The sequence below is a fragment of the Coenobita brevimanus genome, chromosome 93 (genome assembly GCF_032717465.1).
Source record: "Coenobita brevimanus isolate Jiangsu-jjx chromosome 93, ASM3271746v2, whole genome shotgun sequence".
Taxonomy (NCBI): Eukaryota; Metazoa; Arthropoda; class Malacostraca; order Decapoda; family Coenobitidae; genus Coenobita; species Coenobita brevimanus.
Window position 1 is genome coordinate 47,170,197 of NC_137046.1, and position 17,568 is coordinate 47,187,764.

The window sequence follows — 17,568 nt, forward strand, 5'->3', positions numbered from 1 at the left end:
ATGCTCGTAGACAGGTCGATACTAGGAATGGCTGCTGATACGAGGGCCTTGAGAGGACAAAGTGGAATTCTGTCACATCATATGATTGTGGCAAGCAAGATCAAGCTGAGAGAAGTGAGGTGGACCAGGAGAGAGAGAAGCAGTTGTGGCGAAAACTTGGAAGTCAAGAAGCTGAAGATCAATGAAATAGCAGAAGAATTGGACCAAAAGTAGGGGAGGAGTTATAATCGGTGAATTGGAATTAAATGGATCTGGACAGCCTGTGGAATGGATATAGGAACTGCTTAGTTAGGAATGCTAAAGTGGTGTGTGGTGCGGCAGGAGTAACAACAAAGCAGAATGGTATGGCATGGTGGGATGAACAGGTTAAGACAGCAGTGGAGGGAATGAGGACGAAGTGGCTAGAGCGGTAACAGGACAGGTGTTCAACTGAAATAAGAACTAAATATACTGAAAGCAACATGCATGTAAAGAGACTAGTGAAAAGGAAAAAGGAGGAGGTAAGTGATGATCTAGGAAGAAAAATGAGTGCAAATTACTCTGAAAATAGGAAGATATTCTGGAAAGAGGTGCAGAACTGTAGAAGAAAATGTGGAGAGAAATGTGAAAGTGTGAAGGATGTAAGTGGCAGATTATTAACCCATGGGAATAAAATAAGGACCAGATGGAAAGAATATTTTGAAAGCCTAATGAATGGGAATAGAGAAAGCAGTGCCGCCGTATACATAATCAGCTTTGAGGGTGTGCAGAGAAGGAATGCAGTGCCAGGAAATGTGGCACATGTACAGGTGAAGAACGCTGCAAAGCAGCTGAAAAATGGGAAGGCAGATAGGGTTGATGAGGTGTATGCAGAGATGATTAAGTGTAGTGGAGACAGCAGAATGAAGTGCTTGTTGGAGATATGTAAGAAGGAATGGATGAGTGAAACTGTGCCAGCAAAGTGGAAAAAGGCTGTGATTGAACCCCTGAAAAAAAAATAAAGGTGCGCGAAGTGAGTGCAAGAATAATCGTGACACAAGTTTATTGAGCGTTATAGGGATGAATTATTATAGAGAAAGTAAGAGAGAGATCATAAGTCCTAGTGAGTGATGAATGGGGTGGCTTTAGAAGCGGCAGAGGATCTATCTATTGCCAGACTCCTTAACTCTTTAACCACGGGTGTCATTCCAGAATGACATTGACAAAACTGGATCAAACCGCGGGTGTCATTCTGGAATGATCGTGAATATTTTGAACACCGCGCGTTTTTCCTGCGCGCAAAGTGTCTCACGCAAGAGTAGCTGTCGAGTTCTTTCACGCCAGCCATCCCACACCTCCCTCCTCCAACCCCGAGGGGGCCCCCCCCCACCCCTGCCCTGACCCGCATCAGTCAGTATCTGTCCAGCTCTGTGCGTGAGAATGGCGCTCCGTCCCGACTCATCGTCGCTCGCTTCCTCCTCGAAAGTGATTAGTGCTAGTGTTCCTTCTACCTCTACACCGGTGAAGGAACTGCCGACGGCGAGGCAGAAGGGGTTGAGCACTCCTGAAATTAGAACTGAGCTGGACAAAACAGTAAGTACTACTCTTGAATGTGGCAGTGAAAGTGACACACTCACAGCAAGCAGTGACGATTTGGCAGTGGTTGGTGGTGAACCATTTTCCACTGATAGTGACAGTGATGAAATTGATCATGTTGTTCCCCCCCCACCACCCCCAACTTACTCTGGGAAAGGGAAGGCGCCTATGGACAAATCTGGTATTGCACGTGGGAAGGGAGTGAAGCGCAGACTTACATCTCCCACACCAGGCCCTAGTAAGCATTTCCCATCAATTTCCCGTTCCCCTAGCCCTATTGCCCTCACATCATCATCATCATCTGCCGTGCCCTCTCCTCAGTCTACATCATCTGAGGAATACGAATTCCCAGAGCCTGCAAAGCGAGGGAAGGCAGGCCGTGCAGGCAGGGCAGGCCGGCCTAGAACAAAGGGGATGCATGGCAGTTGGAGGGCAAAGCTGGGCGATAAGTGAGGTGATAAGCGGGGTAGAAAGGGCCAAGTTTCACCACGCACCAGATCAGAAACCCCCCCGCCTGCCCCCACGCTCAGCTCCCTCACCCTCGCCACCCCCCCACTCACCGCCCCCGCACTCACCCCCCTCCCCGTTGCCTCCTGCCTCACCCCCCTCCCGCTCGCCTCCTGCCTCACCCATTGCCTCCACCTCAGCTCCTTCTCACGGGGAAACGAGTGCAATGCAACCTGCCACTTCCACTGAACCACGCACAGGGAAGGTGGATGCATTTGTTTGGTCTGACGGTGCAGATTTTCAGCCACACAATCCGCCGTTTGATATGACAAATGCTGGAATACAGCCTGCCTTTCCATGCAATGCAGGAGATGACTTTGTTGACTACTTCCTGGCCTTCATGGATGATGAAATCGTGCAGCATGTCAGCGATGAGACCAATAGGTATGCAGCTCAGTGTGCAGCAGAAGGGCTGGGACCTATTGGCTCACCAAAGCAAGTGTCGTGGTTGCCTGTCGGAATCAGAGAGCTGTATGTGTTTTTTGCACTAATGTTTCTGATGCCCCATATAAAGAGACATGAGTTGGAGGAGTACTGGCTCGTGGATGACATTACTACTATCCCAATATTCGGGAAGTATATGTCACGGGATCGGTTCTGACAGCTGCTAGGATACCTGCACTTCGCTGACAATGCAAACCCGTCCCAAACTGACCCTTTGTGGAAAGTGAGGGATTTTCTCAACAGGATTAAGGATCGATTTATGCGATTTTTCCGGCCTATGCAGAAAGTCGTCATAGACGAATCCCTGGTATTGTTCAGAGGACGTCTCAAATTCATGCAGTACATCCCCAGCAAACGCCACCGCTTTGGGATAAAGTTCTTTGTGCTGTGTGACTGTGAGACGGGGTATATCCTGGATTTTGTCATCTGCTAGTACAATGGACGTGAACAGGAAAGACCCCCTTGGCTTCTCTGGCTCCGTTGTAAAAGTGCTGATGGAGAGGTATTTTGGTGGTAATCATGTGCTGTACACAGACAATTACTACACAGCGCCGAAACTCTCCAAATATCTGGCTGAACACGGCATTGGCACTGTTGGCACTGTACGGAGCTATAGGAAAGAGTGGCCAAGTTTCCCCGAAGCATCATCATCATCCAAGGGAGATGTTCACCTGAAGAAGTCAGACAAGCTTCTGGGGATCAGGTGGCATGACAAGAAGGTCGTGAATATGATCAGCACCATCCACAAGGGGGAATTGCAGAGAACTGGGAAGGTCAGCTACAGGATGGGAGAGCCAATCATGAAGCCTGATGCCGTCATTGATTACAATGTCAATATGAGACTTGTTGATAAGTCTGATATGATGACTGGCGAAATCGACTGTCTCAGGAGAAACACCTAATGGTACAGGAAGGCTTGCCTGCACATGCTCGATATGTGCATGCTCAACGCCTTCATTCTCTACAAGACACAAGTCGGGGGCATAAGGCAACCATCACTGAGACAGTTTTCCAAGACTGTCGTGCAGCAGCTGCTTGCACGATTTGGTCAGGTGACGGCATTGATCCCGAGGCGACACTCTGACACACAACCTGACCGTCTTGAGTGCCGCAATTACATGAGCCGGCACCAGCTTGTGAAATTGCCTCTTACAGCAGGCGGCAGGTTGTCACAGGGCCGCTGCAGAGTATGTCATAACACCACACGGAGGCCTCGGACGAGAAAAATGAGCACACACCAGTGCCTGGAATGCCAAGTCGCTCTATGTGTAACTCCGTGCTTTGCCGAGTACCACTCTCTGAGTAAATACTGAAAGTGACAATGATATATAGTGATGCGACAGTGACGTGCTTTACCAATAACTGTATAATGGATAATGTAGTAATAAGGGATATTTTGCCTAGAAAAAAATGTAAATATTGGCCAGTATAATAAGTGATACTGTAATAAGAGAATCTGCGGCACTTGTGTAATTCTGTGATGCGACAGTGACGCACTATAGTAATAAGTGCAGTGTAAATATAATGTATATTGCCCAGATTATATTTAAAATAATATTAGAAGTTAGAAATAATGAAAAGATCGCCTGAAACGTCAGTGAGCGGGTGCCGCCGCAGTGAAGTGAGGTGCAGCCGCAGTGAAGAGCGGGCGCAGCCGCAGGGAAGTGCCTTTTACCTACCTCAGTGAACACAGAGTGGGTGTTTATCGTATGTACAGTGTTCATATATGTTTATATTACTATTATGAGGGAGTGGTTGGCATTTGGTACTGGTGTGTGGGGCGTAAAATAGTTATTTCACACCCCTCAATTCTAACGGCTCTGCCCGTCCTGTGAAAGTCAACAAAGTCATAAAAACTACATCAATGGAAAGCTGAAGGTTAGTATTTTCTAATGGTACCTTATTTTTTTCTCTAGCTTTATTCTGTGCAGAGTTATTAAGGTTTAAAGGTTTGTTTACATTTGGCTGTCAGACCAAAACAATACCCGCGGTTAAAGGGTTAATCCTGTAATGGGCAGCCACAAACAAATCATCTCCATGTCTTCCTATCCCCTGCCATTTCACTGCCCTGCTCCCAGCCCCCCCCCCCCTCTCATATACTTCTCCACTCCATCCCTTCATTTCATCATTAGCCTCCCCCTCCCCTTCCCCCCTCCACCTCATTCACATACACTCTCCTCATTAGTCCCTCACTCTCCATCCTCTCCAATGGCCAAACCACCTCAATGTGTTTCTCTTACACTTCCTATCACATCCACATCCAAACCACAATGCTCTCTCACTTCCTCATTTGTCAGTCTGTCTCTTCATGTGACTCCACATGCTCCATTCAAATAACTTATTTCCACTGCTCTCACTCTAGACTTCTGTCCCTCCAACAATGTCCAAGCTTCACTTCCATACGTTATAATTGGTATCACAATACTGTCATGAAGTAACTTTTTCACTTCCCTGTTTCTTATCACTGCTTTTAAGGAACCAGCCACCTTTCTTTCTTGGTATATACCCTTTCAAGCATTACACCCTCTAAACATCCATCCTTACTCATCACACTACCCAAGTACAGTACTTAAACACACTCATATTTTCCATTTCCTCCTCATCCAACCTCACTGTACATTCATTGACTTCATTTCTCTTGAAGACCATAACTTTACTCTTCCCTACATTCACCTTTAGATTCCGTTTCTTACATACACTCCCAAACTCATCCACCAAGCCTTGCAGCTCCCCTTAGTCTTCACTTAACAACACAGTAACATCTGCAAACAACAGTACAGGAGTTTCCAAACACGTCCCTCTCTCACTAGGGCCACTCCAACATTCACTGCCCTACCTTGTATCTCTTTTTAACTCCATCCATGTACAGATTGAACAACCATGGATACATGACACATCCCTGTTTCAATCCAACCTTCAAATAGAAAAATTCACTCAGTTCACTATCTTTATGCACTGCAGCCTTAACCCCCTCATACATACTCTCACAGCATTCAACACTTCCCATCGACTCCATATACTCTTAATACTTTCCACAATCCTTATCTATTCACCCTGTCAGGTGCTTTCTCCAAATCCATGATGGCTGCATACAACTTCTTTCCCTTCTCCAGAGACTTCTCCCTAAAGATCTAAGAATGACTATCGGATCTACACAACCTCTTCCCTTCCTCAAATCTCCCTGTTCCTCTCCAACTAATTCCTCTATTATTTCCCCAACTCTGTCAGTAAGTATCCTACCATATACTTTTCCTCTTACACTAGGACAACAAATATCCCTATGATTACTACACACTTCTTTTTCCCCATTTCCTTTGTACAGGGGAATAATTATACCCGTCTTCCAATCCTCTGGGACTTTACCTTCCTCCCAGGTCAATCTGCACATCTTCCACATCCATTCTACTACTATCTTTCCCCAATGCTTAGGCATTTCACCACGCACTCCATCAATTCCTGGGGCTTTCTCCATTTGACTTTCTTCTTTGCTTCCACAACTTCCATCCTACTGATTTCTTCCTCTCTTCTCACATCCCTCCTTCTCCCAGCCATTCCCCAACCACTCATACTTGGATTACTTTCATTCTCTATGTTCAACAATTCCTTAAGGTGTTCTCTCCAACTGCTTACTTTTTCTCCCTTGTCCACTAGTAATCTACCATTTTTATTTTTCACTCCCTGAATAACTTCTTTGACACCCTGTCTAAACTCTTTACCTCTTTGTAGAATGTTGGAAGAAGATGTGTGGAAGCATACTTTCCTTCTCATATCCTTTGACTAATGCAAGAAAGCCTTGGTTTAATCATGCTTGTTCTTAGCTGTCTGCAATAAGGATAGCATCTATAAAAAGTACCAGAGCCAAACCACCCCTGAATCACAACTTTTTTATATTTCTGCCCAGAATCATGCTAAGTCTGTTCTTTGCTCTGCTAAAAATAATTTCATCCGTACTAAATGCTCTCAACTCTCCATCTCAAATGCTTCCTGCTCCTTTTGGCACATAGATAAAAACCTTTCTAACAACTTTACCTCATCATCCTTCCCTCCTCTTTTCTACTCTGTAGCTATTTCTTCTACTGATAAAGCAGATCTCTTCGCTCAGACTTTCTTCTCCAATTCCACCTTAGATGATTCCGGTGCTGTTCCTCCCATCACATCACCCCCCTGATTTTCTCAAGGCTGACATTAAAATTTCTTCAGCTGATGTATTTTCTGCCATCACTGGCCTCAGTACTAACAAGGCATACAGGGCTGATAGAGTCCCTCCTGTTGTCCTCAAGAACTGTGCTTCACTGCTTACACCTTGCCTAGGTAAACTCCTTCGCTTTTGTCTTTCAACTTGTACCTTTCCTTCTTGCTGGAAGTTTGTTCTCATTCAGCCAGTCCCAAAGAAGGGTGATCATTCCCAACCCTTTAACTATCGTCCAAATGCTCCCAACCCTTTAACTATCGTCCAATTGCTTTAACATCCTGTATCTCAAAAGTTTTCGAGTCTATTCTTAACAGAAAAATTTTAACGCATCTTTCCTATCACAACCTTCTTTCTGATCGTCAGTATGGGTCCTGTCAGGGACGCTCCACTGGCGATCATCTCACCTACCTTTCATCCTCCTGGTCATCCTCCTTTCAGGACTTTGGCTAAAGCTTCGCCACTGCACTTGACATCTCAAAGGCTTTCGATCGAGTCTGGCATAAATTTTTAATTTCCAAACTGCCCTTTTATGGTTTCTATCCTTCTATTTGTACCTTCATCTACAGCTTCCTTTCTGGTCGTTCTATAGCTGCTGTTGTAGACAGCCTTCGTTCTTCTTCTAGATCTATCAACAGTGGTGTTTCTCAGGGCTCTGTCCTATCATCAACTCTCTTTCTTTTATTCATCACTGATCTCCTAAGCTGTACATCTAACCCTATCCACTCGTAAGCTGATGATTCCACCATTCTCCTCTCCATCTGGTTTCTGCAATGTCCATCTCAGCAGTTACTTCAACAAACAAGCGATGAGGCTATGGCACACCTAATGTCCAACTTGGCTCGTATCTCTGACTGGGGTAAAAATTTCTTGTTGTTTTTAATGCATCAAAGACTCAGTTATTGCACTTATCAACCCGTCAAAAGCTTCCACAGGAGTACCCACTAATGCTTAATAGTATCCAGCTCAATCCTGCGTCATCACTGAACATGCTTGGGGTTTCATTCACTCAGGACTTATCTTGCAAAGATCATATTGCATCTCTTGTTAAATCTGCTTCCGAGAGATTAGGTGTGCTAAGCCAACTACGTGCCTTCTTTACCCCTGCACAGTTGTTGACTTTATACACGGGTTTTATTCGCCCATTTAGAGTACAAATCTCATGTGTGGGCAGACTCCCCACATACAGCTCTTCTCAACAGGGTGAAATTAAAGTTTTTTTTTGTCTCATCAACTCTCCTCCTCTTACTGGCTCCCTTCAACCTCTGTCTCTTCGCCGCACTGTTGCCCCTTTATCTCTTTTCTATGCTACTTCAATGGTCACTGCTCCTCTGAACTGTCTGCTTGCATCCCTTCGCCTCTACGACGAGTGCATAGCACTCAAAGGCTTTTCGTCTCATCAACTCTCCTCCTCTTCCTGGCTCCCTTCAACCTCTGTCTCTTCGCCGCACTGTTGCCTCTTTATCTCTTTTCTATCGCTACTTCAATGGTCACTGCTCCTCTGAACTGCGCTTGCATCCCTCCACCTCTATGACAAGTGTGTAGCACCCGTCTAGCAACAAACTCTCATCCCTTTTCTGGCCAACTCTCTAATGCAATAGTTAACCATTACTCCCAGTCCTTCATTTATGCAACAGGTCAACTCTGGAACTGTCTCATATATATATATATATATATATATATATATATATATATATGCAGTGAGACAAATAGTGGAGAAGGCTTGTGAGATGGACTATAAGGTGTTTGTAGCGTTTATGGATCTGGAAAAGCATACGACAAGGTAGACCGAGAAAGACTGTGGAAGGTTTTGCGCAATTACAGTGTGAGTGGTTAGCTGCTGGGTGTTGTCAAGAGTTTTTTATGATGGTACTGAGGCAAGTGTAAGGGTCAATGGGTATCAAATGAAGGTTCACGATCAATGCGGGTGTGCGACAACGTTGTGTGATGTCCCCATGGTTGTTCAATAGTGAGTCCTCGATAAACGAAAGGGATAGGGGAAAAAAAAAAAAAAATTGTAATTCAAAATTTTGTATATCGGAACAATTTTCCCCACTGAAACATACATAAAATAGGGGGATGCATCCCAAGACCCCCTCGGACCCCCCACCTAAAATTTACCCCTCCTATTCTGAAGTAAGTAATGCCTGTAGAAGTAATACCTGTAGATGTAGTGAACGAGGTGGCCATTCCTATTTCTCCCATCTTTCCAGTCACTTCTTATTGCATTTCTTTCCTTTACGGGTGGCTTTACATTGAATGACACGCCAAATAGTTTCCTGTAAGGCAAGAAACCATTTCTAACGCTGGGTGGTAACCATATAACCAAACCATACGTGCTCCCTACGTGTCAACAAGTGGGTTCGTGGAGGGTTAGTGCCCCTCCCCGTAAAACAAATAACTCAAAGTCAAATGGCCACCCCTTACAGGATTATGGCATCTGGCAATAGATAGATAGATAGATCTCCTTTTTCTTGGTCACAGTTCCAATGGTGGAAGCTGCAAGGCCTAAAGCAAGCCCAGTCTCTGAGACTCCCTGCCCCTCCTCGTGGCATCTTGTTATTTCCAATTTCCTCTCCAGAGTTAGAGTACGGTGCTGCTTCTTTGCAGCGGGCTCCCTGATGCTGCAGATGATGCAGGGCACTTGGAAGGCATGTCTAAACAGTACGAAAAAGTGTAGAGCTGTGAAAATATCCTCACGTACAGTGAAGCTGCGAGAAATGACGTGGACTCAGTCCCAGGACAATTCGCTGTGAAGTCAATTCGCCATCAAAACATGGAAGATTCCGATTCCCCGTCAGGACAATTTGCACCCATGACGATTCCCCGTCATTCTATAAACATACTTAATATTAACTGATTAATAATATAATAACAAATTTCATGGGCAACTATCAAGGTCTATGTTCATTCAACAGCACAGGCTTTGGGTATTATTTATAATTTGCACTTGTAGTCAATAATTAAGGTGACCAGAGTCCCGCTTTTAGGCGGGACAGTCCCACTTTTTTTATGTCTGTCCCGCTTATTTAATTGCGACTAAAATGTCCCGCTTTTTTAGCAAATTATCTTACGTGTTCCACTTTTAGAAAATTACTATTACATTACATATAAGATGATCTTCTTTAATGAAGCTATGATGAATTAGTGAAATTATGCATATTCCAAACCAAATGAAATACCAAATTATTAATACAAACTCTGTTATACTCACTGACAACTTTGGTTCGCCATTCAACCGTACCATACGGTATGTTCGGAGTTTGTATAAGACTTAGGTGTTTGATTAGTAGCCTCAGGGTGAGGTGGTGCTATATATATATATATATATATATATATATATACTGTACACACACACTTGACGGTGTCCCGCTTTCAGCTCGAGTAAATCTGGTCACTTTATCAATAACTAACTTGCTTCTGCCTCGCTGTAGTCAAATTTGAATTATAATCTGGCGTCTCCCAGAGCTGTCTTCAGTTATTTTTATTGTAATTTTTGGATGCAGTAGGTTGAGAATGATTGACTGATTAGCTGAGAATGTAGACATAATACGAGGATTATTCATATAATTTTAGAGTATGTCGATTGTTCACTTGAGGTTATTTGGCATTTATATAAATGCAAATGTCTCATATGTAGCCTTATGTTAAACGATGATGTGAAACAATGTACGTCACCTGTTTCATGTTTCAATATATTTATATATTTTTTTGCTGATACCAACTATTTGATGCCATATGTTACATTTGTTATAAAAAGAATAAACCACCATCACTCATATAACTCAAAAACTAATATACTTGCTTAATAGACTGATGTGTAAATAAATGATGGAGAATCGTCCTGTTGGCGAATTGTCTTGTTACTGCAGTGACAGCGAACTGGCCTGATGGCGAATTGTCTTACAATCGTGGACTCAACTGAGAAGCAAGCGAAAAACTGTTTACCAGAGAAGGCTTAGTTCGTTTCCTCGCTGCAAGCGAGAGCCCATTTTGAATTTTTCGTATTTCCTTTCACATCGCTTTTTGTATCATCGAAAGAGAGACTTTAATAGTGTGGAATTTGTCCCATATTCATTGCATTTGTAACATCGAAAATTCGTACTTTGGGTTTTCATTTATCAAGGACTCACATATATGATGGGGTAATGAGAGAAGTAAAAACAATAGTAATGCAGAGGGATGGGGTTGGTAATGAATGGTGATAGATGGAATATCTCAAATTTGTTATATGCTGATGATGCAGTGCTACTTGCAAAAACTGGACAAGACCTTGGTAGACTAGCGTAGGGTTCTGCTGATGTCCGTGAGAATTATGCCTTAAATGTAGAAAAGAATAAAATGATGGTAATCGAGAGAGATGGTTACTCCCAGTGTAATGTTGATGTGGATGGAGGGAGACTTAAAGTGGTGAGTGGGTTTAAATACCTGGATACAGTGATAGAAAAGACAGGAAAATGTGCAAAAGAAGTGAAAAGCAGAGTGACCCAAGGAAGGAAAATAGCTGGTGCTATGAAGATCTTGATAAGAAACAGAGGCTTGAGTGTTGCACCTATGCGAGGCTTACATGAAGGAGTGTTAGTGCCAACTTTAAAATATGGATGTGAGACTATGGTGTGGCATGAAAATGAAAAGTCAAGAGTGAGAGCAGTGGAGACGGGACTGCTGAGGAATGTATGTGGAGTAAAATGAGTAGATAGGATACAAAGTAATGTGATTCGTGAAAGATGCGGAATAAGGAAGCCTGTGGACACCAAAATCGAAGAGAGTGTACTGAGATGGTATGGTCATGTGGAGAGAATGAATAACAATAGAGTGGTGAAAAAGGTATATCTGAGTGAATTTGATGGAGGGAGGAAGCAAGGCAGACCAAGGGGAAGGTGGAGGGATATGGTGGACAAGCATGTACAGAAGAGAGGTAAGGAGGTCAGTGAGGCGAGGGGACTGACAAGAGATCAAGCTGGCTGGATGAATGTTGTGAGAAGAAGTGCATGATCATGGATTTGGCACTCCTTCTTAACATGACTGCATTCAGACTGACTGTATCAGATACATTTATGTGAAGCTACAGAATGTGATGAAAGTTTCTTGTTGTATCAGAGACAGCCAGGATTCTGGGGGCTTGAATGATGAGTAAATGGAAGCGTTGCCCATTGCATTGGGCAAATTTGGGCTGTCTGGATGTTGCTACTCCTCACTCTACCCGAGGGTGGGAAAGGGGGTCAGTATGATGACAACAACGACGATGATGATGATGATTAATTCTCCTCCTCCTCTGTAACTAATAACTACCTCAAGAGAAATAAGATGATGTCTTACTCCATAGTCACATTCACTTATTCTCTACAGGTAACAGCAAGATATTCAATACCTCCTACTACCTTCACTGCAGTGCTATATGACACAAAACGGACAAGCATGCACACACACACACACACACACACACATACAAGAATATAATGAAGGAAGTACCAGAGGATATCTGTAATAAAGATATAGAGGAACACAAAAGGCTAAGGAAATATGAGTGAAATCAGTCAAGGCCCCTAAATGTAGCCTTCCAAAGTGCGAACACTGTAGGGGAAATAATAAAAAATGCTAACAAACTCATGGAAAATGAGGAATTAAAAAGTGTATGGATAAAAGGATGCCTAACTCAAGAGGAATGGGGACTACTAAAGGAAAAGAAGGAAGAAAAAATAAATAAATAAATAAATGAGGAAAGATCAGGGGAAGAGAGGAGCAATTTTTTTTACAAAGTACAGTAGTGGGATTATAAATAAGAAAATGATACATAAACAACAGGGACTAAGAAAAAGGAAGGTAGTAGACTCAAACTATGTGAAATATGTAAACAACATGATTAAGATGTTGTACTCAAATGCAGATGGAATGGTATCCAAATTATTAGACACAAAAGACCATACCAAAGAAATGGAACCTCATATTATTTGCCTAACTGAAACAAAATTAATCCAAAGGATATCAAATGACATCCTAAGCTTTGAGGAGTCCAATATATGGAGATGAGACAGAAATTTGAAAAATCTACAAGCAGAGATAGAACTAGATATACCTTCACAAGTAGAACTGACTGCATTAGACACTGACACATCTGAAGGGAAAATAATTGTGGCAAATTTATACATGCCACCCAAAACAAACACTTGGGAAAGAGGTGAATATGAAAACCTGGCAGAAAGTACAATTCAGAGTTTAAAAGAACACTACTATGCAGAATGGAAGAGAAAGCTGAAAGAATTATATTACCTGGAGATTTCAATATAAATATAAATTGGAATACTCTAGATGTATGAAGCTATGAAAGTTGTTGGGATGAAAAGCACCAAGATCTTGCCCAACAGTTTTTCCTAATGCAAAAGAAAAACACCAGAAAAAGACGACTAGATGATCTACTAGATCTTATTTACCAGCCAAGATAATGATACTGACATCATGATGTACCACCCTCCATTCGGCAGAAGTGACCACGCAGTATTAAATTGCAACTTCAGGATTGCAATGATATAGTTAGCAGTAATGAAAGTTAAAAAAGGGCCTCAACTACAAAAAAAAAAGCAACTACCATGACCTAAAGAAGTATTTCAAAGAAAGAGATTGGGAAAAAGTGCTTAAAGGACAAGATATAAATGTAATACAGGTATATATAAAATTCTAATAAAACCGCCTGGGAACACCAGATGCTGTTGGCATCCCTACGTGTCAAGTGGGGTTGGTGGAGGATTAGTGCCCCTCCCTGTAAAACAGTTAACTCTAAGCCCTTGGCCACCCCGTCTGGGATACATGGCGTCTGGCAATGAATGAATGAATGAATGAGTCCGAAATTATATCCCTCAGCACAAAGAAACAGAAATAAAGATAAAGAAGTGGTTTCAAAGGGAATGTAAAATATCAAAAGATAAGAGAGACTTGCTGGGGAATAGATACAGAAGATACAATAGTGAGAGGGCATATAACAAATATAAACAGGCAAGAAATGATTATACATGGAAAAGGAGAGCAGCTCAAAAGTAGTTTGAGGAAAACATTATAATAAAAGTAGTGATTCAATGAATGTTTTTTACAGCTATATCCAAAGAAAAACCAAAGTTGAAGGAAAAATACAGTCCATTATGGATGAGGGGATAACTTTATATTCAAGAAAAAGATATTTGTGAAGTTCTTTACAAAAATTTCCAATAAGTTTTTACAGAAGAAAGTAGTTTTGAGAAAGATGATAAGGAATATGCATGCCCACATATATTACCTGATACATGGAACAAGAGGTGCAGGAAGAGCTGAGTAAATTAGATAAAGGAAAAGCAAATGGTCCTGATGAAATTCCAGGTTGGGTACTACATGAATGTGGAGAAGAGTTAAGCAGACCAATATGTTTACCATTCAAGGAATCCTTAAGTCAAGGTAAACTACCTGATATTTGGAAGAAAGCAAACATTGTTCCCCTTTTCAAGAAAGGATATGAACAGAGTCCACACAACTAGAGACCAGTATACCTGACCAGTGTTGAAAGCAAGGTACAGCACTAGAGAAGCTAATCAGAAAAATTTGAGTAAACCATCAGGAAAAATACAATATGATAACAGAATGACAGTTTGGTTTTAGAAAAGGAAAATCATGTTACAAATCTATTAAGCTCCTATGACTGAGCATCAGAAACACTACAGAAAAGAGAAGGATGGGTGGACAGTGTCTATGAAGATTTTTAAAAAGCATCAGACAGAGTACTGTACCAAACACTTTTATGGAAACTGTACCATCAAGGAGGAATCCAAGGTAATCTGTACTGTTGGATGCAGGATTTTCTCAGAAAAAGAGAAATTAGAACATTACTAAGGGGAAATTGCTCATCATGGAGGGAAGTCATTAGCAGAGTTCCACAGGACTCATACTGGCACCAATTATGTTTTTATCCATCCATCCATCATCCAATCCTACATTGCCCCATGAGGAGCATAGGAGACTTTTGGCATATGTACATGATATTGACAGCAGACATGGGATAATAGTAACAGTAATAGACTATTACAGGGTTTTCACAGTACTAGTAATAGATCACAAATTCGTGTCAGAGTAACAGTAATAGTAACAGAAGGCAAAGTAACAGATAATTATATATTACTTTCCAACTACACGCACTTTTTTAGTTTTAGGTGTCAACAAAATAAATTATATATGTATTGTCAACCTACTGATAATTATTTAGGACAGTACTATCTGGCAACTGTATCTCCCAAAATAACAATAACCATATACAGTAATCCCTCATTTACCCGGGCATAATAGAACCGGGTAGTGACAACATCGGGATAATGAACACAACAGTATTCCCCTTCCCTAGCCAGATCCTACCTATATAGACCCACTTCCAACCTATACCTAACCTATTTGTACAGTACCTATGCTTAATCTGGCAGTGTGTTCTGGTCATTCAGGCATATTTAGACATCAACCCACATACAGCTCTTCTCAATAGGGTGGGGTCAAAGGCTTTTCGTCTCATTAACTCTCCTCCTCTTACTGACTCCCTTCAACCTCTGTCTCTTCGCCGCACTGTTGCATCTTTATCTCTTTTCTATCGCTACTTTAATGGTCACTGCTCCTCTGAACTGTCTGCATGCATTTCTCCACCTCTGCAACGGGTGCGAAGCACCTGTCTAGCAGCAAACTCTCATCCCTTTTCTGTCCAACTCTCTAATGCAAGAGTTAACTGTTACTCCCAGTCCTTCATTTATGCAACAGGTCAACTCTGGAACTGTCTCCCTCTGTCTGTATTTCCTACTGCCTATGATCTCCAGTCTTTCAAACGCAGTGTGTCCAGGCATCTCGAAATGAATGGATCTTGAATTTGGCTCTCTCTTGTATTTTGTTTTTCTCTTGTTGGGAACTGTTATTGCAGGCTCATGGCCTTTGGTTCCTTCTTCCTCATAAAAAAAAAAAAAAAAAAAAAATAGGGATATCAAAAGTAATGGTAAACACCAAGAAAACCATGCAGGAAAACCACTAAAAACCAAAAAACACCCTACCTATACACTACTGAATGGACAGTACCCCTCCTTATTCTGGTAGTGTTTTCAGGTCATTCTGCCATATTTTGGCATCAAAACATACACAGGATTATCCACAATAATTTTCAACACCAAGAAAATCATGAAAAAAGAAAACTGAAAACCAAAGAACACCCTCCCTAAATACTACTCTACGTACAGTACCCCTCCTTACTTTGACACTGTTTTCCAGCCATTCTGGCACATTCTGACATCAATGCATACATAAGATTATCCAAAATAATTTTCAACACCAAGAAAATCATGCAGAAAAAAAACTGAAACCCAAACAACAACCAACCTAAACACTACTCTATGTACAGGACCCCTACTTATTTGGCACTGTTTTCCAGCCATTCTGGCATATTTTGACACCAAAGCATACATAAGATTATTCAAAATAATTTTCAACACCAAGAAAATCATGAAAAAAAAAAAAAAACTGAAAACCAAAACACACCCAACCTAAACACTACTGTATAGGCATTACCCCTCCTATTTTTGGCACTGTTTTTGGGTCATTCTGCCATATTGTGACACCAAAACATACATAGGAATATCCTAAATAAATTTTAGCACCAAGGAAACTATGAAGAAAAACTAAAGTTACTCGCCGAAAGACATTCAGTTGGGGTACTTACCACCGAGTGCACTGCCGCCAGGCTTCATAACCCACCACCTCCAGCAGGTGGAGAGTTGTCCCGTGGTCTAGTGGCAAACAGTATTGCCTAACAATGGTCTAGAAACTCCTCCTCCTCGTCATCCTCAACCTGCTGGAAGTGGGCGATGACCAGTGATGTGCAGTTAAGTGATGGTGGCCTACCCACCTCAGGAGACTCCGAAGACAGCTGCAAACTTATGTCCAACGGAGACTCAACGGCTGTCAACGTGTTTGGTTGCAGGTCCAAAGGTGAAGGCAGGAAATGAGCTGGTGGTGGTGGTGAGAATGGGCTGGCATTCATAGGGGTCGCAAGCTTGAAGAATGAGTCGATCCTGGTCTGACGATAGGACCAACGATTCTGCCGGAGGATGACAGTGTCCTGAACTACCCGCTGCTCCACCGCCAGGCAGAGCGACATCAACTCTCTGTCACAAAGTGGGTGCTTGGCATACTCCAGCACCCCCTCCAGGTAACCATGGAAGACGCTGAGACGAGGGACTGAAGGAGTTACGGAGGGCTGTGGGTCAGCGTCCTCATTCTCATGGGTCCGTCGGTCCTCTTCCATGTCCATAGAGGCAGCAGCGGCGATCTCCTCATCAGACATGGTCTGGTAACCAGGCTCACTGCCATCATCGTTCAGCCAATCCCGCATGTATTGTCGTCCACCTGCAATCCTGCTTTTCTAAAGCGACTGTGTGACTGGAAATCATCGTCAAACCCCTCAAAGTCTTGCTCGGCATCGATTCCCTGGAGGAGATGAGACCAACCGCTTTCGAGGGTTTTCACGGAGACTTCCTTCCTGTTCACCCAGCTGAACACTGCAGACTTCAGGTCATAATGCCGAAGATTCTGCAAGGTCTGCTCCCCACTTGTGTCCTCAACCGCGTCCTCGTCCTCCAACATCACCATCACCTTGTTCAGGAACCTTCGTCAATAGTCTCTTGGCTGCCACTGGTTGAATGACAGCAGTCATATTAGGTGGCAGAAATATGTACCTAATCCGCCTGTCAAAAGCAATCAAATCTCTCTCAGACGGATGCACAGGGGCATTGTCCACGAGCAGGAATGTCTTCAACTGGTCACGAGTGATTCCATGGACCTCCATTTGATAACAGATAACCTCCTTGACGAAATGTCTGTGGAACCAA

At 42.6% G+C, this 17,568-nt stretch overlaps 1 protein-coding gene across 1 annotated transcript in view; it reads right to left on the minus strand.

Moving 5' to 3' along the window:
* Positions 1 to 17,568, minus strand: part of LOC145412518 (uncharacterized) — a 491,890-nt gene that overhangs the window by 166,801 nt on the left and 307,521 nt on the right. The window contains exon 31 of the mRNA XM_080282412.1: positions 13,625 to 13,627. Within this exon, the coding sequence (XP_080138538.1) occupies positions 13,625 to 13,627 (3 nt within the window). The remainder of the gene's footprint in view (positions 1 to 13,624; positions 13,628 to 17,568) is intronic.